This window comes from Apus apus, chromosome 3 (genome assembly GCF_020740795.1).
Source record: "Apus apus isolate bApuApu2 chromosome 3, bApuApu2.pri.cur, whole genome shotgun sequence".
NCBI lineage: Eukaryota > Metazoa > Chordata > Aves > Apodiformes > Apodidae > Apus > Apus apus.
In genome coordinates this window covers 53,940,382-53,965,549 of record NC_067284.1, presented here as the reverse complement: position 1 = coordinate 53,965,549, position 25,168 = coordinate 53,940,382, and the positions used below count along the sequence as shown (strand labels likewise).

At 36.7% G+C, this 25,168-nt stretch overlaps 1 protein-coding gene across 5 annotated transcripts in view; it reads left to right on the top strand.

The window, feature by feature from the left end:
• Positions 1 to 24,838, top strand: part of AFTPH (aftiphilin) — a 48,264-nt gene extending 23,426 nt beyond the window's left edge. Inside the window, exons 3-10 of one of the 5 annotated variants that reach the window (XM_051613819.1) lie at positions 1,710 to 1,861; positions 2,395 to 2,521; positions 2,838 to 2,894; positions 5,254 to 5,376; positions 11,932 to 11,992; positions 13,634 to 13,717; positions 17,715 to 17,838; positions 23,639 to 24,838. In XM_051613819.1, coding sequence (XP_051469779.1) covers positions 1,710 to 1,861; positions 2,395 to 2,521; positions 2,838 to 2,894; positions 5,254 to 5,376; positions 11,932 to 11,992; positions 13,634 to 13,717; positions 17,715 to 17,838; positions 23,639 to 23,783 — 873 coding nt within the window. In that variant the 3' untranslated portion in view covers positions 23,784 to 24,838. Of the gene's footprint in view, positions 1 to 1,709; positions 1,862 to 2,394; positions 2,522 to 2,837; positions 2,895 to 5,253; positions 5,377 to 11,931; positions 11,993 to 13,633; positions 13,718 to 17,714; positions 17,840 to 23,638 lie in introns of those variants that run through there. The other 4 variants (XM_051613821.1, XM_051613820.1, XM_051613822.1 and 1 more) reach the window with 4 other exon arrangements.
• Positions 24,839 to 25,168: the final 330 nt, after the last annotated feature.

The following is a 25,168-nucleotide window of genomic DNA, read 5'->3' as shown; positions in this document are numbered from 1 at the left end:
ACCTGTTTTCAGTGTGTTGAACTTGGGGAAAAAAATTGTTTCGTGTCAGTGGTACAGGTAATGTCTGAGAGAGTTCACAGAGCTATAATAAAATTGAAATTCTCTGTCTATATGGAAATAAAACAGGGAGAAGAGACAGAAATGTAAGGGAAGAACGTAAAAAGAAGAATGCATAATATGCTTGTAAAAAGAAAAAAAAAGTTCTTTTTTTGTTTTGTAGGGGCGGGAGGTTGTTTGAGACATTTTATTTTTAATATTAAATCCATCTGCCAAGGCCCCAGTGGCAAGAATAGGAGCATTCTCCAGTGCATGCTGTGTAATTAAAATGCCTGGAAACCACAAGTACCAATGTGTGCTGTATGTATTGCTGAGGCCTTAGCTTACCCAACAGCAGTGATCATGACACTGGGAAAGAGAAAAGCAGGAGACCATTTGCTCTGTTATGAAAGAAGCCAGTTTGTCTTCCCCAGATACTGAAGTTTCCTTTCTCTCAAGGGGCACTGAAGTGATGGCGACATCAAGACACAGTTGGAACTACTGTGACAAGCAGGAAATCCTGCCTTATCTCTCAAAACCATGGCATACAGATCCATAGCCCTCCTGCAAAACTTCTGAGTGTTTATATTTACATACCCTTGGTGTGAGTTTATAATGTAAGGCAGCAGAAAGAAGGTCAGACAAAAGTAACAGAGATGAAGCTGTGGTTATGCAAACAGTGTTGCTATCTAGCTGGCTTCTTACTCAGCTAAAAACTTAGTGGGGACTTCTGTTGTTTTCTAAGTTACTTGGCTTGGATAGATATGTTCCCAAGGTTGGCTTTTAACCCTTGCAGGAATCATGAATGGGGAGGGAAAGGGATGTTGCTTGGAGGAAAGTAATTATTCTATTTAAATTAAACACACAAATTATTTTGGGGACAAGAAATTAAGACATTGAGTAATTATTCTTTTTCATATTAGTTTTTTGGTCTGGAGAAGTACCAAACAAATCTTAAAAGTACTTTTTGACAAGCAGTGTAGTTAAATGCCTTAATCTTGGCTCTTCTGTATTGTACCTGACTCACCTGAACTGTAGCAAATTAAGCTGGGGATTTTAGTTTTCATACACCTGTGAAATTGATACTAACAGTTTTTTTAGGAACTGTGCACTCTTTGGACTAGAAGTAGTTTTTCTGTACTATTTTCAAATTTATTACCAAACTATGAGTATGTTACACATTGGGTTGTTTTGTGAGACCTTCAAGTGCATACAGCTTAAGTGAAGCTGAATCAATGTTAGATCTCAAGTTTGGATTGAAGTGTGTCGTCATTAAGTGAAAAGACACTGTTCAGTGCCAAGCTTCCTATAAAAGTGTTCAGTAAAAGCTTTAGCATGTGTAGATTTAGACACATAAACACATCTTAAGTCAATGCAGTGTAATACTTATTGCACATATTTTCTGCTAATTTATAGCTAAGAGGGAATCTGGTAAGAGCTGTCCTAGACTTTTCTGTAATAAATTCACTTTGCAGAGAGCAAGATCCTTACTGTTTCTCAATAGCTAGCAGCCTGTGTTTGAATGCTTCTAAAAAGTCTTGTGATCCTCTGGTAGTTACAGATTTTGTGGTAAGTGAAACTTTGTATCAACTATGTATTGTTTTCCATCTCAATTTATTTTTATAATTTTAAAGCAGCTACCAAAACCATAAATATTTTTATTTTTTATATAGACAACATTGCTAAGTCGTCTGGAACGAATATTTGAAGTCTGTTTTCCTTCCATGCCTGTTGTTGAAGTTGAAGAAGAAATAAGTTCCTTGAATCATTTATTGGAAGCAGTTGAAAAGCAGAAGACAGCTGAGGAGACCTTAGCAAATACTGGGTAAGAAACCATTAACTTTAAATGAAGCAGAAGCATGTCAACTTTGGGAACTTAAAACATGTAGCAGTAATTTTAAACTAGTTGTTTACTTCAAGTATATTGAAGAACCACAGAGCAAAAATTAGTTACCTAGCTGAATGCTTGTTTTTGGTGACTACGTATACCAGGAGTATTTCACTCGTTCAGCAGATCAACTTAGTCAACAGTGTATCATCTTCTTTTAAGTGATGTCTTAGAGTTAATCAGACTATGTCTTATTAGTTACACTTGCTTTAAATTGCTAGATTGATTCATGTGATGATGAAGTTTAAGTAGGCCTTGTCCTGTCTGCTGCGGACATAATTTTCTGATTATAAGTTTGAACTATTAATTGTTCTGAGAACACTGCAGTTTTAGTTCCCCTGGGTGTTGTGCTTGGGCGTAAGCTTAATTTGAATATATAATAAGTCACTTGTATTAAAAACTAGAATAAATATTCAAGGCTGCTAAGCTATTATTCCTGTTGATAACTTGATTTATGATTGGTTGTGTAGGGAACTGATGGATGTGTGGACAGAGCTGCAGGATATCCATGATGCATATGGACTGAGATACCAGTGGGGTGGCTCCCACAGCAACAAAAAGCTTTTGTGCTCCTTGGGAATCGACACAAGAAATATTGTGAGTCTGTCAATAAAACTTGCTTTCTGAATAATGGAGCTGCTTTAAATGTAGAATCAGGTGGGATTCATTTTGTTTGAATGCTTGCCTCTTAATTGCATAGCTGAACTGAACACAGCTTTTTGTGACAAACTGTTTGACAACTTTTTATAAGCCCTGTTAATATTAAAAGTTGCATTAGTTTTTAATAATTATGTTATATTTAACATAGTACTTACTCCCTGGTATTAATCTTATATGAGGTATGTAACATTGAAAAAATACCATAATCACTGACACAGAAACTCTTAAGTAAATATTTTTGTTGTTTTATCAGCTCTTTACAGGCAACAAGAAACAGCCTGTTATAGTACCCATGTATGCAGCAGGACTGGTAAGCTTTTCTTAGTGTTACATTTTTGTTGTAGTTCCAACAGCTTGCTAAAATATATTAAATTACATTAAGCACTAAGTGTGCTGAAAGGTGTTTTTGCAAGTATGGTTGTGGCTTAGGCATCAGTAGAAATACTGGAAAAGAATTCTCAAAATCACAATTTTCTTTATATGTTCAAACGGATACTTTATTTTAAATTTTAAAAGTATTGATTTACTCTCTTCATATAGCAAACTAATAAGGTAGGATAATTAGTTAAGCTCAGTTGGAGGCATTTTCTAAAAAAAAAAATACTAAAGTAATGTATTAATTTGTATGCAGCAATAAAAAGTTCTTGTTGAATTTTAACTATTAAAGATAATGTATAGATGTAAAAATGTCAACTAAAACTTGACACAAGAAACTAGATTGTTAAATAGTTGTCTAAAATGACGAAGGAATGTAGAACTTAATCAAAATGTTGATCTGCATCAGCACTTGTGGGAAGCCCTGCCACTAAGACCAGATACTTCAAAGAAAGGTTAAGAACTGCTGTTACAGTATTCCATGAAATGTGTGTAGGAAGTTTTCTCTACTCTCTCAAGCATTCCTCTTTGTGCAACTGTTTCTCTGACAGACACTACATTAATAAACTTGATTGCCTCTCAATACCCCTAGGTCAAGAGAGATGTATAGTAATGCTTTGCAGTGTTATTGGCATATTAATAAAGGAGGCACATATATAAAAGGTTGCTTGTGTGTACAAAAAGCATTGTATAACCAGTATTCTTTTGTTGCCCCAAGTGCTAGATAAAAATAGCAAGCGTAATTTAAATTTCGGTGGATTGGAGGGAACTCAAGTAACCTAGTGCAGTAAGATTAACTGTTTTTGCTTAAGCTGATACTCTAATTCCTGTTTGTCATTTCAGACTCTGTGTGATGTCTGTAGTAGTAAAAACATTCAGAAGATAAGATTTGCCATTTTTGCTAGTCTGAGCAGAACAAATATACTCTTTTTTGGGGGGAACCTATACACACACACACCTTTATACGGTCATTCACAAATATAATGTAATATTATTGCAGATTTCTTTGGTGTATATTAATCCAATTTAAGCTCTAGATCAATTTTGTAGAGTGACTTCTACAGTCAGTTTCTAGAGCTGTTATTTTCTGTGGCATCAAGGTCAGCTCATGCACTTCTTAGGATGTAAGCGTGGTGTTCTGATGGAGAGATTAAACATTTCTGCTAATCGCAGGGAGGTTGGGTCCTGATGATCTTTAAGGTCTCTTCCAACCTTAACTATTCTATTATTCTATGAATTGCTGTTTTCTTCCTGTAATGTCTTTGTGAGCGAGGTTATGCTTGTACACAACATGTGCAGTTATTTTTTGCAGCAGGTTGTTGTTGCTGATTAATTATCACCTAAATTCTTTATACACCTGTGCATACATTTAAGATGGATGGAGGTGATGGTAGGAGTAAAGCTTGCTGCTTTTTGTTGCCACACTGCTTCATGTGTTTTTCTGCTGTCCAAAATAATTTATTTAACTGATGGTTATATGCTGAGCTCCCCTAACATGGTGTAGAAACATTTGTGTGACATATGACCTGGCTGGCTGAATTCCTGCATTTATCTTGAAATACATTAGTTGCAAATCCAGTGGGTTTATTTGGGGGTTTCTTTTCTCATACCTTACTTTTCTGAGGTGGTTTTCATGTTTCAGTGTGAACTTTGGTATTTCTGTAGATCTCTCTCACCCTCAGTTTTACTGAGGAACACCAGAGATTTCAGACATTTTTCGTAGGACTGTCTATCTTTGAACTATTTGTTTTAAAATGTGGGTTTAATTAATGCTTCTTAATGCATTTATTTTTTATGTCAATATTTGTTCTTTATCAGTCTGCAAACTGGTAATTTGACTTGTTTCTTCTGAATTACTTAGTAGTTTAAATGGAATTAATGTAATTGTAGCTTTCTGATGGGCCATTTGATATTTCTGGAATAGTCTACACACAATTGGGAGGAGAAGACAGCACTTTATCAAGTAACTATTTCCTCCAGCTTAAATTACATTGTTGAAAGCAAGCTCCAACTAAGCACTTGGGTTTCTGTTACTGGCTCTAAACTGTTTCTTAAGGCTAAGGAACCAGGATAATTCTGTCCCCTGTCCCATCTCCCAGCCTGCCTCACTGAAAGTGTCCCAGAGATATATGGTATCCCCCAAGGCCCTAGTTGAGAGTAGTACTACCTAGTAGTGTGTTTTCTAAAATTTCTTTTGTCTGCAGTTTTTGCAATAAATATGTGTGTGTGTGTCTGTGGGAGTGTGGAGCTTTTTCTATTATTATTACTGGGGTTTTATTTATTTATTTATTTAGGGTATGTTAGAGCCTACCAAGGAACCTTTGAAACCAATATCTGCAGCAGAAAAAATAGCTTCAATAGGACAGACACCTCCTGTATCACCAGAGATGAGCACATGTACATCTGATCAGTTCCAGGTAAAAAAATTGAGAAGGGGAAGAAGGGGAAAAGACAGAATAAGGGAAACAATGGGATTCCTTGCCTCTTCCTTATTGTTTGATATATTTAGATGATGTGTTTGGAGACACCTGTATTTGAAGGGCAGGGTGGTTCCTTGTGTCAGATTGAAGTCCTGCTCTTGGATCTGTTTTCCATATGTGACTGGAAGGGAGTCCCTGCAATAAGGCTGTAGCAGTTGGTGGCCAGCATTTAAGAATCCTGATGATACCTACTGTTATACAACTATTTGTTTTAAACGCAGCGTACAGCTACTTCCACAGATTTTAGATATAGCTTTAGACTTGCCGTTTCTCTGACTTCATCTTTGCTTTTTCTGGAGCTTATTCTACCTGTTAGGTAGCACTTCTTTTTCTGAATTACAGTATTTACATGTACATTGTTCATGTCCTTTTACTTAATCTCTTTCCTGTCTTTTTCAGAGTAAAATGAAAAGCAGCCCAGCTGCCTGGAAAGAGATTCTGGGTACAAACACAGCTAGCATAGGTGCCTGACTTTTTGATTGTATGAGTTCTGTTGGCCCTTTGCATTAAATTTTATTAAATGTCTGTTGAACAGGAAGTTGCTTCACTGGCTTCTCTGTCTTTTAAGTCTGATACAAAATGAGTTCACAGGAGTTCAGGAGTGATCTTTTGAATTTCATTAATTCTGTATTGTTGTTTTTTTGTTATTAGGAAACCACGTTAAGGCCATGCATGTTGCAATGTGTGTGGTTATCAACAAGCTAATGAGATATGCAGACATTTAATTTTCAGTAGTACTTGTCATGTATTCAGAGAATCAGCTGTGTCCTTTCTTAGTGCAGGTCTTGTCCAATCTGCCCAGCATCTCTAGTTACCTGCTACACTTGTGACTTCTGATTAGGTACTTTTAAGTATTGTGGTTTCCTTGTATTCTTTGCTCTGCTGTAGTGTAGAGCTTTATAACATGCTTGTGCTAGGGGATAATGGTTTTTTTGGTGGGATGGCAGCTTGTTTCCTGTGCTGCTTCTCACAAATACTATAGTGGAACTGAGCAGTTGAACTGAGTGTTAGGAAAGGTAATAATAATGATTACTGCAACCACTCTGAGCTGAAGAAATTGCTTGTGTGGTTTCTATACATGAACAAACTAGGGAAATTTCACTGGCTTTCTGCAGCATTCAGAGTTCTCATTTTTACAGAGCTGAAAACAGATAAAACCATATACTAAACATAGTGTAGAGAGCTGCAACAGCCTGAAGTAGCAGCTTCTCTGACGTGCCATTTTCTCAGTTGCTTGACAGTTGTAGTGCTGAGTGGTGAAATTAAGAACCTCTACTTAACAAAGTTTCTTCTTCTTCTTTTTTTTTCTTTTTTTTTTTCTTTTTTTTTTTCCCTCTCTAATTATGAATTTGTACTTTTGGGTACTCCTGCAGCAGAATTTCCCATTTCTTGTCACAGTTTCATCATCTAGTTCTGACAAGGCCATCTCAATTCAGTAGTTGTGGTCCATGCATACATACAAGAAGCTTTTATGCCATCTGTCTGTACTCCTGGCCTTAGGTTATTTTTTTTCCCAAAAAGACAGATACTGAAATAAGTTATTGGGGAAGAGATAAGTTAGAGGTTGGAGCTCTAGCTATTAAGAGTGCTAAGAGGCCACAGTTAAGTGACACTCTAAGTTTCAGGGCATGAGTGATCAATTCTCCACCTCAGAGATCTTGTTTCTCTTTTGGCCTCATCTTCTGTTAATGTTTTGTGGCCTCTGTTTTCTTTTGGGGGAAACCCAGCTTCACTTCACATTGTGCAGACTGCTTCTTAGGTATATTCCCAGGTGTAGTGGCATTAAGATGATGTGCCCAAATATTTTATTAGGAACTTAGATAAATATGCAATGGAAAGATAGGCTATTTGAGTGGACCCTGAAACTTCTTATTCTAAACACAAGTAATATAGGTGCAACAATTGAGGTACATTTAAGCTTACCCAGTTAATTTGTAATTGTTCAATTAAAACTTATACATTTCTCCATTTTCAAATGGTGATGATGATGGGTCATTATATTTTAAAACTTCAGAATATTGGCTTTTTTATTGGAAGGAGAGGCTCTGGTTAACAAATTCCTATGCTTTGCTTAAAGAAAAGAGTTCTCCTTTGTTGAAAGCCTGGTATTTATGGGTATTTGTGTACAGATCTGTGTCTCTGTGTGTGTGACTTCCTGTTTAGGGAATAAGATTTTGGAAGAAAGACTGGTGATGCAAAAGTGGGAGTAGGAGGAACACTGGTAAAAAATACAGAAATGCCTCCTTAGTTTTTTGATTGTATGCAAATGGAGGAAAGCATGCAGAGATTTAAAATAGAAAGCATTAGAAATCAAAAGAATGAGGGGACAAAAGCAGCAAAGGAGTTGCTATAATTTTTCCTAGTTATTATATAAACTCCGTATGTCTTGGCCTTGTTCTGTGCAGAGGATCTTGCTGGGTTGGTTAGGCTGTGGAAATAGAGTGGACAAATTTCCATCCGAGCCATTTAAGCTGTAAGGACAAGGTTTTTGAGATTATCATTTTTTCTCTCCAAGTGAAGTTGCTGACTGACTTATCAGATTAATTTATTGCATAAAGGTAACTTTTTAAGGCTCAATCAGTTTTCTATTTGAAGGAAGTTTCTAAATTCTTTGATCTGTTGTTTTTCTTGACAGTTGGGGGTTTTATTTCTCAGTTCCTCTGTGCTCATAACTAAGGCAGCAAACAGAATATGAGACAATCCCCTCATTACTGTTGCCTTTATCTAAGCATGGTGGTCTCAAAGACTACACAGTCTGAAGTAAAAGGCTCTATCAAGGCACATTGGGTGTTGCTCAAATCAGCAAACTTTGACTGTGAAACCCAAGACAGATACCCTACTCTACTCTTTGATTTGATTGGTTTGGTTGGTTGGTTTGGGGCAGTTTGGTTTGGTTTTTTGTCTGTTTTGGTGTTTGATTTTTTTGTTTGTGTGGGTTTGTGTTTGTTTGGGTTTCTTTCAGCATCTGCTGTAGTGAACTTCTACACCATGGCTAAGTCTTCAGGCAGTGTAGTTAAAATATATTCCAGTGCTTATTAAAATGGTTGCTGTCTTGACTTAGTGTTGACTACTTTCTTCTGATTAGATACTTTTCTCTGCTTGACATCTTTTAAAGTTTATTTACCTACGTCTCTTTGACTTTCTTGCAAGAAGTTATCTAGATACATCTACTCTTTTGCTATTGCTTCAAAGCACTATGTTCTTTCTATTTGTGACTGTATTTCTTTGCTAGATTCTAGTGGTAGCCTAGGCCCAGCACAGAGGATAAATTTGGGATTTCTTACCTGCCTGGTTTTGCTTAATAAGTTTTATATCGGAATAGAAATCTAAAGTGACCCAGACCATTCTAGAAGTAAATTGCCAGTAATTGTATTCTGCAGGTGCCCATTACAGCACACCTGCCTGCATGTAAGCCACCAAATTAGAGATCAGGTTATAACAGAAATGTGTATCTTACACTTGCTGTCTGTTAGGGACTGAACCTTAATTAAACCCCATGGGGTGACGGACTTCAAAAACACTTTTAATTACATAAGGGACCATCAGGACTTCTAACAATGCCAGATGCAAACTACCATATTATTGGCCACCAGCCAAAGGCTCCATCATGGAACTGCTCTCCAGTTATACATATGAGAAAGATCCCAGAATATACATAGTTTTTTGACAGAGTAAGAGAAAGAGATTTGCAGGTAAGAGATGACAGAACTTTGTCAGATGTGACCATCGCTTCGAGGTAGTGTGTGAGAATAATAATTTTCAGAACGGTAGTAATTTTGCCAATGAATACACAGAAAAAAATATTAATTACTTCCTTGTAAAGTTTTTTCTGGAGTGTTTATGATGCTCATTTGTGGGGTCTAATATTGTTGTTATATATATTATATATCCTTTCTACTTTTCCCCCCAGCTTTAAGACAGCAAAATGCTTCCTTTTTTTTTTTTTTCTCCTTTGTTAAATTTTCCTTCAGTACTTACTGGCACAGAGACAAACATTTACATTTTACTCCTTTGAATTAGAAAAGCTCTTACATAATAACATTCTAAAATTACTGTGTGAAAACATATTTCACTTTGAGAAAAATGAAATACGATGCAGTAAAACCAGCAGGCATTTTAGTTTCCTCTTTCTTACTTCCTTAACGTTCAGAGTAGTACTCTGACAGCTGAGTATACTTCTTCATTTCTGTACCGTGTCCTGTAATCTAAGATGGAGGAAGGAGTGAGAGCATTTTGCCCCAATTATCGATATTCTTCTAGATGGGGCACTTCTGCTTAAAGCGTGTTATTATAGTAATGGTTGTAAATGCAGTAGTCTAGCAACCTTGCAATCTCCAAAAGACAAAACATTATATTCCCATTTGTGGAGCATGTTCCCGCTGTCTTGGGATTTCAGCGCTGTGTTCAGGCATCCCAGGTTTTTTTAGGGCCGAGGTCACTAGAAACAGAAAGCTTTTCCTTTCTGTTTAATTGGCTTTTTGCCTGTGCCCTCTTCTTTCACTTCGTTTTTCGTTGTATAGACATGGGCTTGCCAGTATCCTGTATAGATGGAATCTGCTTTACTTGCCACTTTCCTCTCTTGCAAGGGGTTGGAGTCAGCAAGATCACCTCATCCCATAGAGCAGACTAATATACTTTGTATACTCTTACTGATTTGAAGACAGATTTATTTATTTTTTTCCTATTTTAGGAAGAATTCATCATGTCCTTTGTCCTCTCCTTGGCAAATCTGAGAATTAAGTCATCATTAGAGGGAAAAACTTAGACACCCTTTGGTACCACCTTTTCCATGCAATTCTGTCATATTCAGCAGTCCTGACTCAGTCTTTTGACACGAAATGTAGTGGGTGTTTTCCTCAGTAAGAGAGTTGGTTGGAAGCTACTTTGAATTTTAGTTCGTTTAAGTCAGGGCAGAAAGGTACTAAATTGTCGTGCTCGCTGCCTTTTTTTGTACAAATCGCTTTTAATGTTACTATATTTTAAATGTGACAAACTTTAAAGAAGCTATTTGTGATAGTGATCATTACTTCATCAAGTGTAACTTACATACTGCTAACACTGTTTCCATGCAAATCACTTAAATGCCGGTAATTTCATTACCAAAGCAAAGTAAAAAGTGTAGCATCAGCTCCTTAAACTCCATGGAGTGAATACCCTTCTAGTTGTACTCAGTACTGAAAATATTTCCAAGGTATTAGGTAGGAAAGATTTTTCTAGGCAAGGTGTTTACTATAAGTAAATACAGAAATCTCCAACAACCTTAATTTTTCTTTCTGTAATCATCTATCACCTAGCAAAAGCCTCTTTCAGTTAGCTTAATTGTACAAAGCTGGCTCAGCTTGCTACAGTCTTGACTGGTGATTCTTCATATTTTTTTCAATGTTGGATAGTTGAAAGTTTTTGATGTTTTTTTAAAAAAATCAATGAAGCCTGACTTCCTACAAAAGCAAGCAGAAGGTATGTCTCAGCCACTGGAAGCCTGGCAGCTAGTGATGCATTTTGAATAATGGTGCAGAAAACTTCCATTGCTTTTCTCCCAGGAGAGTGGTTGTTCTTTTAAAACTTGAAGGCACATTCTTTCTCAGTGCTTCTTGACAGTGGCCTTCACTATGCAGAAAGCAGAAATGTAATGCATGGAAGTAGAAAGATCAGTTTATTTCAGACATTTCTGGTACTGTCCCATCCGTTTATGTCCTGAGAATACAGGAGGACAGCACCTGCAATTTACACTGCACCTGATCACACCTTCCCTGTAAAGCATGGTTCCTGCTGCTTGTTTGATTTACGTGTGTGTGCAAAAGACTTAACAAGAGGAAATAGAAAGGCCAGGATGGGCTCCCAGAAGGAGTCAGTGTTTCTGTGCTCCTCTTGTTCAAGCATTGGTACCAATGGCTTGTTTATACAATGAGTTAATTGTTACAGGATAAATTGTCACAGGATTTAAAAAAATTTGTAAAGGGTATGATGTGGGGAGGGTATTGATAATCTGTCCCTCATATGTAGGGCTTGTCTCTTAGAAGCAAAACAAACCAAAACACGCATGGGCTATGTGATGGTAAATAACTGATTTTATATCTAATCAGGACAAGGCATGGATGTACAAACAGCTTTCACTAGTAACTATTATAAATTTGCCCTGTAATTGTGTATACATAATTTTCTATGCAAAATGCTTCACCTCCTATGGAAGTAATAGTAGTTTAACTTTCAACTGTTTTAGGGGTTTGTTTTTTTAATTCAGTCTTATGTTTTGTTAATTTGCAAATCTTGTTTAAGTTAGAAGTTACCACATCTCTACTGTTCAGAACTTAATGAGATTTCCTATGGTAGAACAAATCTACTTAGGATCTTTAGTGTATATTATGAAAATACATGCTTCTCCAGAGTTGTCTTTTTAGTATTTAGATGCTAAAGAATCTGTTGTTTGAACTGCTTTGCATTGTTGTAACCTGAACTGACTATAAAATCTGATTTCTGACTTTTCAACTCTAGGAATCTCTACCACCTGTCCAGTTTGACTGGAGTAGCAGTGGCCTTACTAACCCTTTAGATGGTACGTCTCTCCGTAGAGCCTCTAGCACCAGAGCTAGAGATAAGAAAGCTACAAAGTTCAGACAAACATCTATCTGCTGATTATTTTTTTTAAATATACACGCACACACATAAAAAAAAAATATATATATATTTATTTCTTACTTCTAACTTTGGAAATTCAGGCTTTCTTTCTGATTAACTGTGCCCCTATGTGAAGTATTATGTAGTCTGAAAAATACTAAGTATTCTTTTCAATTTCTGCCATTTGCTAACGACATGGTGGCAATATTAACAGTTCATTATGTATAATTGCAGATTATAATGAAACTGAACAAATGAGCATTTTAGAGTGATGAGTTCTTAAAAGTATTTTTCACCAATGAACTATCTCTTCAGACATCCCTTGAATGACAAACGTGTATAGTGGCTACTTCAAAGCACAATATTTTAACCACAAACTGTTTGCAAAAGATACACTTCTTGAGCTGAAAGTTTTCGATTTACTGATAATTTTATATTTAAAAAATGTGACTTCATCTGTCACCAACTTTGCTTACATTTGAGCTCATTATAGCTAATCTGTTAAAGAGGTAGCTATGAACTTATTTGTATCTGTAAATGTATATAGTAATCACAAAAAAATCCTTCATCTATATCTATTTTAATAGCAAAGTGAGTTGTGCCACCACCTCAAGTCTCAGAAATGTAAGTGCATGCAAAGGAAATAAAACAAGTTTTAGAAACTTATTTGATTGACAGACTGGAAACCTGTAAAGAAACTGATACCTTTATGAGGAGCCTGTTAACAGCAATTAATTCATAACACTAGTTGTTAAAAGCAGGCTAAAATAAACTGCATGTCTTACTTCACTGGTGTTTCCTCATGGGGTTGTTTCAGAACATGTGGGATTAAAAGTTTGGATAGCAATATCATGGTGCTGAAGGAAAGCCTGGATGGACCCTTTTGCTGTTGTCTGGTGTCTTATTCAGTCAATCATCATGATTTCTTTTTAACAAACAACTTCTTTAAAATGTATCTTGGTTTGATTTCTGGTTTAGTACTAAAGGGGAACAGTATAATTGACCAGTGAGGAAGAGTGGCATTTGTTACCCTGTATTAACACTTATTTAAGATAATTATAATCAATAGCTTAAAGCTGCTAAATAAAACTTTAAAGTTGTTTTGGTTTGGGGTTTTACAGTTTTTTTGTTGTTGTTGTTTGCTATTTGGGGATCTGCTAAGTCTTCCTGATGAAAGAATAGCTTTCAATTTTAGTGAGGGGAGAAAAAGCCTGCTGTATTCTAACTATTAATTGACCTATATATTGTTTCCCTTTAAATGATCACATCTTTTTCTCTGGGTCGTGCTGGTTCTCTTTCATTTTAGATTGAAATAAATATATCTATTTTAAAGTTACTAGTGTTGATTTCCTGGCTGCATTGTACATGAGGAAATGTGCACTGAATTAAGTTGTTAACATTTTAGAAGGTACAAACTAATACTGTAAGCATTGTTTACATGTCAATTTTTAAATTGCGTACTGAGTACTAATTATAACTTGCATGTTCAAGTGTGTGTCTTACCCCTTTTTACACATAAAACCCTCCCTTGGCTTACCTTCTATATGGCTGCCTACCAACACGGTCACTGAATTTCAAGCTAGTGGAGGTTCCACTCTTCTGAACCTTGATTTCTTTGGGCCCGTGGATGACAGTAGCTCTAGCAGCACCACCACAATCCCAGGTCAGCAGAGTGTTAAAACCACAAATGTAATAGTAATAACAACTTACTAAAAAGCATGAGCACATCACTTGACTTTCCTATAAACAAGGAGAAATTTTACAGTGTGTTTCTCTAAGATGTCTTTCTCCTGCATTTTTCCTTTAATCTGTATTCTGTTTTCTGATGTTTTGTATCGAGTGCCAAGTATTTCAAAGGTACTGTCAGCTCTGCATTCGTCACATGCTGAAGGAATGAATGGCTCTTACGCTCTTGCAAATAAGATGTTAAAACACTTGTTTCAAAGGAGAAATGTTTAAAGTTAACTCTTCTAAGCACTTACGAAAAAGTGAAAATTGCTGTAGATGTGACAACGCCCAAAAAATGAGGCTTGTGCTCTTCTCTGAAAGAATGTCTCTAACTTATAAAATTCTGATGTTATTTGGAAGTTACGTATGAATATAAAGTTAAGAGGCTTAACACAGCATAACCCTGCTGGTGTTGGCTGCAACTAGGAGGCTGTAAACTTTTTCCTTCTGTGAACTGCTAATACTAATGATAAAGTGGAAGAAGTGTTTTAACAACATTCATAATAAAAAGCGAAGATAGCTGCATGTTTGTGAGACGTTAGAAGTTCATGAACCTTAATTATACAGCCAAAGCACTCCAACTTACTCCCTTAAAAAGGAGATGGAAATACCGCCTTATCCATTGAATAATACATGAAAGTAATTTAATTTATCATGTGTCTTTTACATGCTCTGACTATTTTGCACGAGCTTCTGAAAACCTACACTTAAAATACATTTCTACAGAAGGTTAAGGGAACATTTGGGGGATTTTTTCCCATGCATAGGTTAAGTGGATAAGACACATTCTTTCAATATTTATTGTATTTCAATACAATGGCTGAAGCCATGATAATCACTTTCTCTATAGGAAGGGTTTTTTTTTCCTCTTAGTGATTTTAATTTTTAAAAAAATCAATTTTTAAGACATTTGGGGTTTTCCCACATCTCAAATAACTACTTACAATTATTATTGTATTTTTTTGTTCTTAAAAAACCTGCTTTTTCCATTTTGTAATGTGATCGTTGAAGGCAATTTTGAGGCATCACATTCCAAATGTCTTTTTTTTTTTTTTCTCCCCACCCTTGAGAAATGTCATTATCAGATAAAAGATGGCAGCTTTGTTGTGAAAGCCATAGGTAGCAAATTCAAGGTACTTCAGTCTTACAGATTCTTTTGTAAGTGTGTGCAAGTCTATTAACACAGAAGTCATCAGTACCCAGGGCATGTACTGCTCCTGCAGTCGGGTACATTCTTGTGTCTTCACACTGTGCACACTTGAAGTGATTACTGGAGGGATGCTCTCTTAGCCTTTTATTGCATTGTTTGTTTCATGTTGTTATTTCATCAAGTTACAGGTATGCCCTGTAACTGTCCCTGGTATGCCCTATAGTGCCTTTTTGTTTTGTTTTGGGGTTTTTTTTGTTTGTTTTGGCTTTTCTTTCCTCCTGACTTGTTTCTGGGAAAGTCATTTGTTTCTTGGCTTGCAGCTCGTGTGTTTGTGTGTGTGTGTTTAGGAGCTTTGTGTGGGGTTTGGTTGGCTAACTTCCCTTCAATATCTCATTAAGGTTTTGCACTGCTTCCCTTAAGTAATCTCTAATCATTTGAGTAAAATGAAGAATATGCAACTCTTAAAAAATAACTAAAACAATTGAAAGACAAATTTTTAAATCTTTGGGCTTAAAGAAGAAACTTTTATCACTAATAGAAGTTTGCTCTTTCTCTGAAGACCTTAATTTTATGTAGGACAGATCTACAGTGTATTCTTCTAAGTTTGATTTCATCAGTAGTCAAAATCACTTTCTATGAAAATTTGCATTCTACATCACAAACAGGGAGTTAACTCATTTCTAGTATGTTCCCACAGATTTACTGTATTGCTTTATTTTGCATGTTGATAGTTTAACATAAATATAGCTGAGTAAGAGGTGCCTAAAGAACAGTAAGCTGAGCAGTGACATCGCACTACAATGAAAATGAATTCAAGACTGTAAATGTGAATATTTAAACGATGTAACTTACAAGGTTGCATTTAGCATTTGTTTCAGAGTTGCATGTCAAAGGACTCCTTGGTTCTAATAGTTTTACAATTTGTACCTTAATGGGATTTCGCAGGCTTCTGCAAGTCAAAGTGTATTTCTTCAAGTCTTCCTCTTCCTGTTTGAAAGTGGATATTTTATGGAGTAGCTGGGTTTTTTCCTATTTCCAAGTTCTGTAAACATCTGACACTACTTAAAGTTTTGGTATACTGGTCTCAGGACAGCATATATGTTGCTGTTTTGCATTAAATTGGGTGAAATAAACTTGGAAAATCCAGACTTAAAAAATCCAGGTTGGAACTGATTAGCTTCTAATCAACTCATTAAATGGAGCAAATTTTCAGCTCCTGCAGCTTAACCAGATGATTTTCTTATTTTTACTTTTTTGGGTTGGCTTAGTTTCCTAACAATGAAAAGGTACTTAAACTTGTGCACAACTGAGGAATAGTCAAGGCACGCTGCTCAGTGAGGGTCCATGCAAAGCAGGTATGATGGTTATTAACCTCATCTGTTAGTTCACAAAGTACTGCAGTTACTGAGTGGAAAAGGCAAGACTATAGGCACAGGCATTTTTTTAAATTTAGTAATCTTTTAGTATTTCATGAATACTTTTGAAAGTGTCTTGATCCAGGCGAGTAAACTGGGTAAAAGCATCAGCACAACAGATCAGAAATGCTGTTTTTATATTGGGTACCTGTATGGGACCATCGTGTCCAAGTATTTGCAGCGTTTGTTCTGCAATACTATGAAATGCCTCTGTGTCATTCACACCAGCTGGCACTAGTGTTTCACTTGTTTAGAACACAGGTGTCTATAAAACATGATGCTTCTGGACAAAAAATTCTATGCTGTTTTTGAAAAAAAATTTGTAATTTTTAATGACGCATATGTCCACTTCATTTAAAACCATGAGACATAAAATAGCTGAAACTAGCTAGAGGAATATCAGCAATTTAAAATGCTTCTGAGCAACAAAATGTATTGCAATAGTCTATCATCTCAATTTATGTTGATAATTCTAATTCCTTGAGACTTTCTAAAGAAAGCCTACTCAATATCTGGAAATTCTAGGGCTACTTGCTACCAAGATATAATGTTTGATATTAAGCAGGTAGAATTTCACCCATACCTATGTTGGTTTTTTTGTATGCAGGTTTACGTTGTTTGCATTGTTTTCAGAACTACTTCTGCTGGTAACATTTGAAATCCATTTGTAACATGTATGATGTAAAAATTTAGCATCTGAGTTAAGATGCCTGAAGCTAGGAAACCAAGGCTGAAACATCCAGATACTCGATGCTTTATAAATACTTGAAAGATTAAAAAGGAGGATAGACTAAAAGTTTCAGTGGCATTATGCATATCAGTATGTAATTTGTTCAATGCCGTTCCACTTGTATGTATCATAGAAGCTGCTTTTCCTCACTTAAATTCTTTTTAGCAGAGTATGTTGTGGAAAGCAAGATACTAATGCACTCTAATGCATGCCAGTGTTGTGTGTAATCTCTTGTTCAGGACTTGGTCCCTGTTAACAAGCAGCACTCTCTTATTACAAACAGGTGATTTGAAGTAATTGAAACAATCCAGTTGAACACAGCTGACATTTTTACAGGTGTTTTACTCTAAAAGGTTAATCAAATTTGTTTTGTTTACTCTTAGACTGAGACCTTGTATGCCAGACTTGATCCAATGTGTGTGTGTGTTTAGTACAGCTGTAAAAGCTACTGAAGAAGGGTGCGGAGGGAGGACAGTGTTCCAGGAACAGAGACGTGTTCTGTCATGTTCTTTTCATGTATCTTGAAATTATAAATGATTCAGATGTTTACAGAAGCCAGTCTCTTACAAGTTGTTCTGTGCCTAATAATGGCTATATTTCCCTCCAACCATCACTGATTATAATTTTATACTATAAGGTGTGGACCCTGAGTTGTATGAATTGACCACCTCAAAACTGGAAACTTCCAATGCAAGCAGCAGAGTGACTGATGCATTTGCAAGACTCATGTCCACAGTGGAGAAGGCAAGCACGTCCACAAGGTAGATACTCTTTGATGCACTTTTTTCTTCTTTGTCTAAGGGTAGCATGAAATGTGAGGAGTAAATGGGTGTGTTACTTTAGGTCAGAAGTTCTTGAATGACCAAAAGGATTTAAATGTAATAATTAAATTTAAATGTAAAATTCACAGTACTACAGTTCATATTTGAAATTATCGTAACTCTAAAATAAGATAGGAAATAGTTCATGAGCTGAAAGATGGCCATCACCAAGACCTGAGTTGAAAAGTTAAAATCAAAGACTGAACTAGAAGAAGTAAATTTCCAAAGAGCAGAGCGGATTCCTAAGAATGAAAGGTTAAACTGAACCACACAGTTCAGTGACTTTAGGGCTTTGACAGAAGACTCTCCTGGGTCCTCTGTGTAATTTATAGATATGGAATGTCACAAGTAAAATGGTTAAACTGACTTCACAATTATTACAATATTTGTCCCTTCTCATATGTATTTCTAGCACCTGTCAAAACTTGAGTGATCAAACATCAGTTTCCTTTTGGTGTTGCAAGTTAAGGAATGAGTGTATGGTTGATTTAGGATGTCTCTTCTGCTTCATGGAGCTTGTGATAGTCTTTTGTACTTTTTTTTTTTATAGGTAGAACCTATGTAAAGCCTTTAGCGTATTCCTTGAAGTTTGACAGGTACAGAATAGTCTCTCCATTTATAAGCTTGTGTTCTTTGGGTTTTTTTTTAAATGTGTACCTTAGCAGTAGGATCCTGGACCATCCTAACAAGTAACTAATGTGTATGCCTGTTAAAGGTATGACTGAGTGATTTTCACCATGTAAAATGTTTATTTTGTTGAGGAAGTGCATGCCTCAACATGCAAAAAATATTAGTTGTTTTGCAACTAATAGATAGTGACATATTCTTACTCATAAGTGAGCTTTAGTTTGTTCAGCACTCTAAAACTAGATGCGTTTCCATGCAGTGTAGCACTTGGAGAGGAGGCACAGCTGAAGAGCTGTAGCAAATGTAGCAGTTGGTAATGGGTTGCTTTCTTAAAATTACTAAAGCTGTGATAATCAAGAGCTCTTTTAAATTATGTTATTTCATTGAGAAAACTATCTTGCTCGTTTTCCTGCACTGAAAGTGTTAAAAGTGAACACTGAATAAAAAAGTTCAACAAGACATGAAACTTCAAGGGAAAACCAGTAGAGGGAACTCCACACTTCAGTGCTGATTTTTGCATCTCAGCTTTTGGATTGCCTATTTTTCTATCCATGGAATGCATATACTCTTTCTGAAGATACTCTAGTGGGGAAGTTTGACTTTCACTAATTAGAAGACATAGTTACAGTTTAAATATTTTTGTAACATATTCTCAGTCTAATTTAAAAGTAACCACAAATAAACAGCAGGACAAACAAACTTCAAATGTATCTTTATTAATTATTTTAGCTCCATTCATAGATTTGTCCCTGCTTGCTCGTGTGGTTTTTCTTTACAAAGGAACAAGGAAGTCTGCTTTGCTTAAATTAATATTGACCTTAATTTTTTTCTGAACTGCTGTTTTTTTGATATGAGGGGATTGGCTTTTTTTTTCCAATGCTTCCACAGTGCACTTGAAAGCTCTTACTTGTGCTGCTGAAGCTCTTTATCTAGATGTCAAAAGTTCTTTCCCTGTTCTGGACAGTATTGTTTACTGATAGGAAGATATTCTAGATCTGTGTTACAACAATACATCGGGCTGTAGGAAGAGGCTGGAGACCTCAGTGTTCAGAGTTAAGTTCAGGCACATGTAAGAATTAGCTGTTTTAAAGCAACTGTTTTCACTGTTCAATACATTTTGTGTGTTTTTGTCAACTCTGAATTTTAAAAATTTCAAGTTCTGTTTTTTCAGCTAGAAACCTTCAGAGATATGAGATGGTCTTATCTCAGCAGTATGCCAAGTATGTTGCAGTATGCTAGCTTTTTCTAATAAAATTGTTTTTCTTTTGTAAGGTTTGGGTTTTTTTCTAATTCTTAATGAACCAGAGACTTTTAAAATATGAGTGGCTGGGTGCAGCCAGCTCAACAAGGAAGACATTCATGTGCCAGGATAGAAATATGGCCTGTTAGCCATTCATGATAACTGATTAGGGAAGATGTGGCCAGTGTCAACTTCAGTTGTGCTACAGCTATCCTATGCCTGTCTGTAACTTGTCTGAACTCAGGATTGTTGAGGTTAAACTTCAGTGAAAATAGTATTGATCAGCCATATGAAGAGTCATCTTTGTCTGAAGTAGCCTCATCTTTTGCCTGCAAAGCAACCTCTTGAAGCTGGAAAGTCAGTGTCTAAGGAGAATGCTGGGAGAGGACAGGAAACTCTCCCCTCAGTTTGAGCCTGAAACCTTGATGGCAACAGTAGGTATTGAAGGTCAGGGCTCTGGTGCAGCATTCTGCTGAGAGACACTGTGCAGCCTTGCTTGGTTCCAAAGAATTGGCAGAGATCAAAAGTTTATCTGCTGTCTTTTTGAAGGAAAACAGAGCACTGGTACCTTTCCCAGAAATGGCTAAAACCTTCATTTAAACTGGAATTACTCCTTGTGGGTGGTGTTGGATTGAGCAGGCTAGCTCTTAATTACAGAGTGATTTTTAAAGTGCATTTCTCTTATCAACTCATTGTTGCTGTTTGAGCCTGGCCTTGCTGCTGCTATCCACAAAACCCTTTGCAAACATGTGATGACTGAGGTTCCTGAAAGACTTGAATGCTGCAGGGGCTGGAATGCAAAACAGAGCAGTGAAGTGTCAGTGATGCATCAACAGAGCATTCTCTATTTCTTGCTGAATTTTCTTCCAACAACTTTTCTCCCTGTCAGTCTGGCTAATTTCTTGTGGCTCAGCGTTAAGATGCCTTTGAAAAGGTAAATTCATGCCAACTGGTAGAGGGAATTGAAATTATTTGCTTGGGTAAGGACATCCCTTCTGTCTTGGTAGGAACTGTAGCCTAGTGCAAAAAGAGAGGTAGATGTGGGCAGTGTTTTCTAAAAGGTAGTTTTAACACCTGAGTAGGCAGGGGCTGTGTTTTGTGTTTTGCTGGGTCCTTTAATGATTTGGTATTCAGAAGTTCTGGTTTCAAAGCAGACAAAGGTAGTGCAGCTGCCACTGACAATCCACTTGGGTGTCTGTTCAGTTAGCCATGGTAGCTAGCGATTAGGAGTGCATGAGTAGAAGCTCTGTAATGCCCACTCCCCTCTCCCCCCAACAACAACAGTTTAGCAAAAGAGTCTCTTGACAGTGGGGAACATCTTTGGCAAAAGTGGTGACTGAAGGTAATGCAGCTGACATTGCTCTTTCTCTTGCCTCTATCAAAAGAAGTCACAGTTATTAGGCAATTTGGTACATTATAAGGGTAAAAACAGTCTGATGTGATGATGCTACTTTGTATTTTAAGTTAAGAGAGTTAGTGAGTAATTCTTTAGTGTTTGCCCTGGTGATGTTTGATACCAAGCTGCTGATGGTTACCCTGGAAGGATGCTTGCAGTGTCCGGTTTTATCTTCCTGAGGAAACTGCCCCTATCCATTGAGGAATGGAGATTTTAGTCTGCCTCATCCCTATCTGAACTGAGATTATTTTTAAAAATATGTTAAATGTTTTGAGACTTATTATCAAGTGATTATATCTATAGCTGTGACCTGGTCATAGTTACACAGCAATCATTGTTTAAGTGTGTTAGCCTGTACTTCTTTATAGATACTTTTTACAGAGCACATGAAGTAGATAAATTATTGCAAAGGGCCTCCAGCCAGGAGGGGAGCATTCAGTAAAGGGGTCAGATTCCCACCTGACTGTGCTCACTGGTGTGCATGTTCTGTGGTGATGTTGCAGAGACCCACAAGTACAGCAAGAGCAATAGCATTATCCTGTGATAAGGTCCTGCCTGTGACCACCAAATAAGATGCAGCACTGCCTCTGGGACCCAGCAGTGCAATTTTTTGGCATGCCACAGTTGAGCAGAGGAGGAAGAAGCATATAAATAGCAAGGAGTGTGTGAGCTCCATCTCAGTGCCTGATTAACAATTACAGGAATTCCTTTTAATGCAGATCTGAGTCAGCCCTCTTCCTTTGGCTTCCTCTGTCAAACACTCCTTTGTTAGCTGTAAGTCCTTGATCACCAGGAGTTTGTACCTTTAAGAGGCTTGTGGTAAGTGATTACTAATAGTGGCACCAGATTCTGATAACACAGTGGCGGGTGACAACCACATTTCAACAGCTCAGAGATAGTCCTTCGAGTGCAAACAGAGCTGACTGTGAAGTTGTTAAGAGAAGAAGGCACATACTGGCTCTCTGCTTATTCCTTCAATAAATCCAGCACACAGCTTTGTTTTGGTAATCTGCCTAGTCAGTGGCTCATGAAATTCCACTGCAGCAGAGAAAAGAAAATATTGGTATTGTAGTGAAGGAAAGTCAGATTTAGTATCTAGGCTGCCTCATCTAGAGATCTTTCATCAAGTGGAGATTTCAAGTAGCAAACAAAAGTGATAGTTCAGTGTCAACACAATGATCAGTGATGTCAAGGATGAGGTTGACTCCAGATCTTTTTTTCTTCTCCTCCTAGCTAAGAAATTCTGAGACTGCTGCTGAAGCAAACACGTAGCACCTTGTTTTTCCCCGATGTCTGATCACTTCAGGAAACAATCCTGATGGGTGCTGACAAAATAAAATATGAGTATATGGCTGCTTCATGATCAGAGTGGTGACTACCCTCTCATGGGCTCGGTTTAAAGTTTGTAACAAAGGCAAGATGTAGAAGAGAAATTTCTGAAATGTTCTAGGGAAAGGCAGTTTATTTGGTTCAAGCTTTTTGACTCAGTATTTTGCCCCAAAGATGGGGAAGCTTGTTTAGCTAGAATTTTGAGTGTCATTACAGGGTGTATCAGGTGCATTTTTGGAACCAGAATAATGTTTGATGGAAAACCTGAGTATTTCTAGTGATAGGCAGCGTTCTTCAAAGATAAGCCAGATGTCTGTGAAGCATGCATGTTTGGGCAGGGGAAGGGAGTTTTCTGTTGCAGTCTGAGCCAGTCTTCATTTTACTTAGGAAATGTGATTTTCTTGCATAATAGTGAGAATCAAGTGACATGGGATTCAGACCTCTTTATTCATTTGCGCTTAGTAATTCTTGTGAATAATGCAAAAGGCAAAGTAAACACCAGTGATTCCCAAACTGCTCTATGTGTCATTATGGCTGCACATACTACTGCACTTCAAAGCAAGTAGCTACAAGTTGGGAGCTACCTTTTGCTGCTGATAAGCCCTAGGGGAATTAAGGGGTTGTGGATCACTATGTAAAGATGTATGATGTACAGTCATATCGTAAACAAAGTATAAGTTACTTTCTTTTTCTTGTAAAATGTTTAGGAACTTCTTGATGTTCTTTCAAGATTTTTCCATTTTATTTTGAAAGATTATACTGGATTCAGGTAGTCTATAGCTAATGCTCCTTTTGTCTTACCCCTAGAATACGGGCATGATTGTTTCTTCAAGTGAGTTAGTCCCAGAATGGAACGCTGGAGCCTGCTCAAAAAAAGGGCAAATAAATAACACAATTAGCATCTGAATAGGAAATCTTAATTTTTTCCTTTGTAACAATACTCAGGAACATTTTGCTGACTTTCTATGTTAACACTTTGTTGGTAGGCAGGTAGGTATTATAACATTAGACTATGATCATGTAGTTTACAAAAGTGCTTGTCAATAGGAGACAAGCTGCCAGAACATTACTTCAATTAGTGGGTTTTTCAGTGATCCAAAGGATATCAGGTACTGGATTAATGCACTTTGTTCTTTTCTTCTCAACAGGAAATCTAAAAAGGAAGAACATCTCAGTGAAGAGGCTGCCAAGGTGATTTCTAGCCTTCCTGACTTAACTTTCATGCATGCCAAGGTGTTGATGTTCCCAGCCACATTAACACCTTCAACAAGCTGCCAAGAAAAGGTAGACTAAAGTGATGTGAATTGGACATTTTCTATTGATTTTTTTTCTTCCCTCTGTGGGTCATAAAAAGCAATCTTGCTTTAATTAAAAAAAAATCAAGTTCAGATGATTTGTTGGTAAGCAGCACTAGAAAGGTATACATAGTAATGTATATTTATTTACATACTGGAGTCCTAAATTTATATTAGAGAAAAATGTAAATAATTGGGGGTAAATCTTTTTGAAGATCTATTCTTTTTTTGTTGTGCTGGGGTGTATACATTTATGTCTTTGTGAAATACACTGGTGGTGTCCTTCTTACAAAACTTTAAAAAGTTAAAAAAAAAAAATTAAAAATCCTAGAAACACAGAATAAAAACTCTGATCTTCACAATCAGTGAAGTCCCCCTTAAAGGTTTTCAGATTGCATTGAGCATCTTTTTCTTTCCTGCATATATTAAAATACGTGTTGCTGGGAGAAACCAAAAGGTTACATTGTCCCTATGCGGGTTTTCAGTTATTGTTGTTTCTTTAAAACCAAATAATTTCTTTGGTATTTTAACAAGCTTAAGATGTGTTTTCCTTTTCTTCTCCCTATCCCCTCCCCGAGTTTGGTTGGCTGATCAATTTTACGTTCTTAAACTTCAATAGTACAGCTCTGTCTTTTGAAAGGTATGCTGTCTGTACCTTGTTCCAGTTATGGATCACTGTCTAAACACTTGATTTTTTTGGGGTCATTAGAAGGTTGTCTGCTTTTAATCAGTTTGATTTGGAAAAGAAGGACCAAAACTATATGAATGTCTTACAATGAAATTTACCTGTTACAATTTTTTATGTTCTGTTGTACCACTATTCCTGTTTGATTTTGCACAGTGTAAAATGACATAATCATAGATTGCTATGGTTTTAGGCTGTATATACAGAAAAAACTATGGGTTGTAAATGTCTGGGGAAATTCCTATGGAAAAAAGAGAGCTATGTAGAAGAACCTCTAAAAAAGGTCGATGTGCATGCCCAAGGTCTTTTGAGATTTAAGTGTGTAAATTTCCTTTTAGCTTACACAAAATAAAATAATTTAAAAGCTACATATAAACAGTCTGCTATCTTTTTATACAGAACGTATGCATTCTGCATGTTTCTGTTGAGGGTAGCATTGATGCACTGCACTAACAGTAGAACCTTTGGATTTGTGTTGCGCAGTCCCACAAAACACATCAGGGTCGTGCAGAAGGAGAAGCAGACCTCTCTTTAGTTGTGCTGTCTCTTTGAACATGGATGGTGTGATGTAGTCTTTTACTTCTGTCTCCAACTTGCCTTCTGGCTTGCAGGGTGGTGTGGCTTGAGACATGTTGGTATTTTGGGTTGGAGACTTCTTCAAAGTGATTGAAAATGCTCAGCTGTAAGAAACACAAATT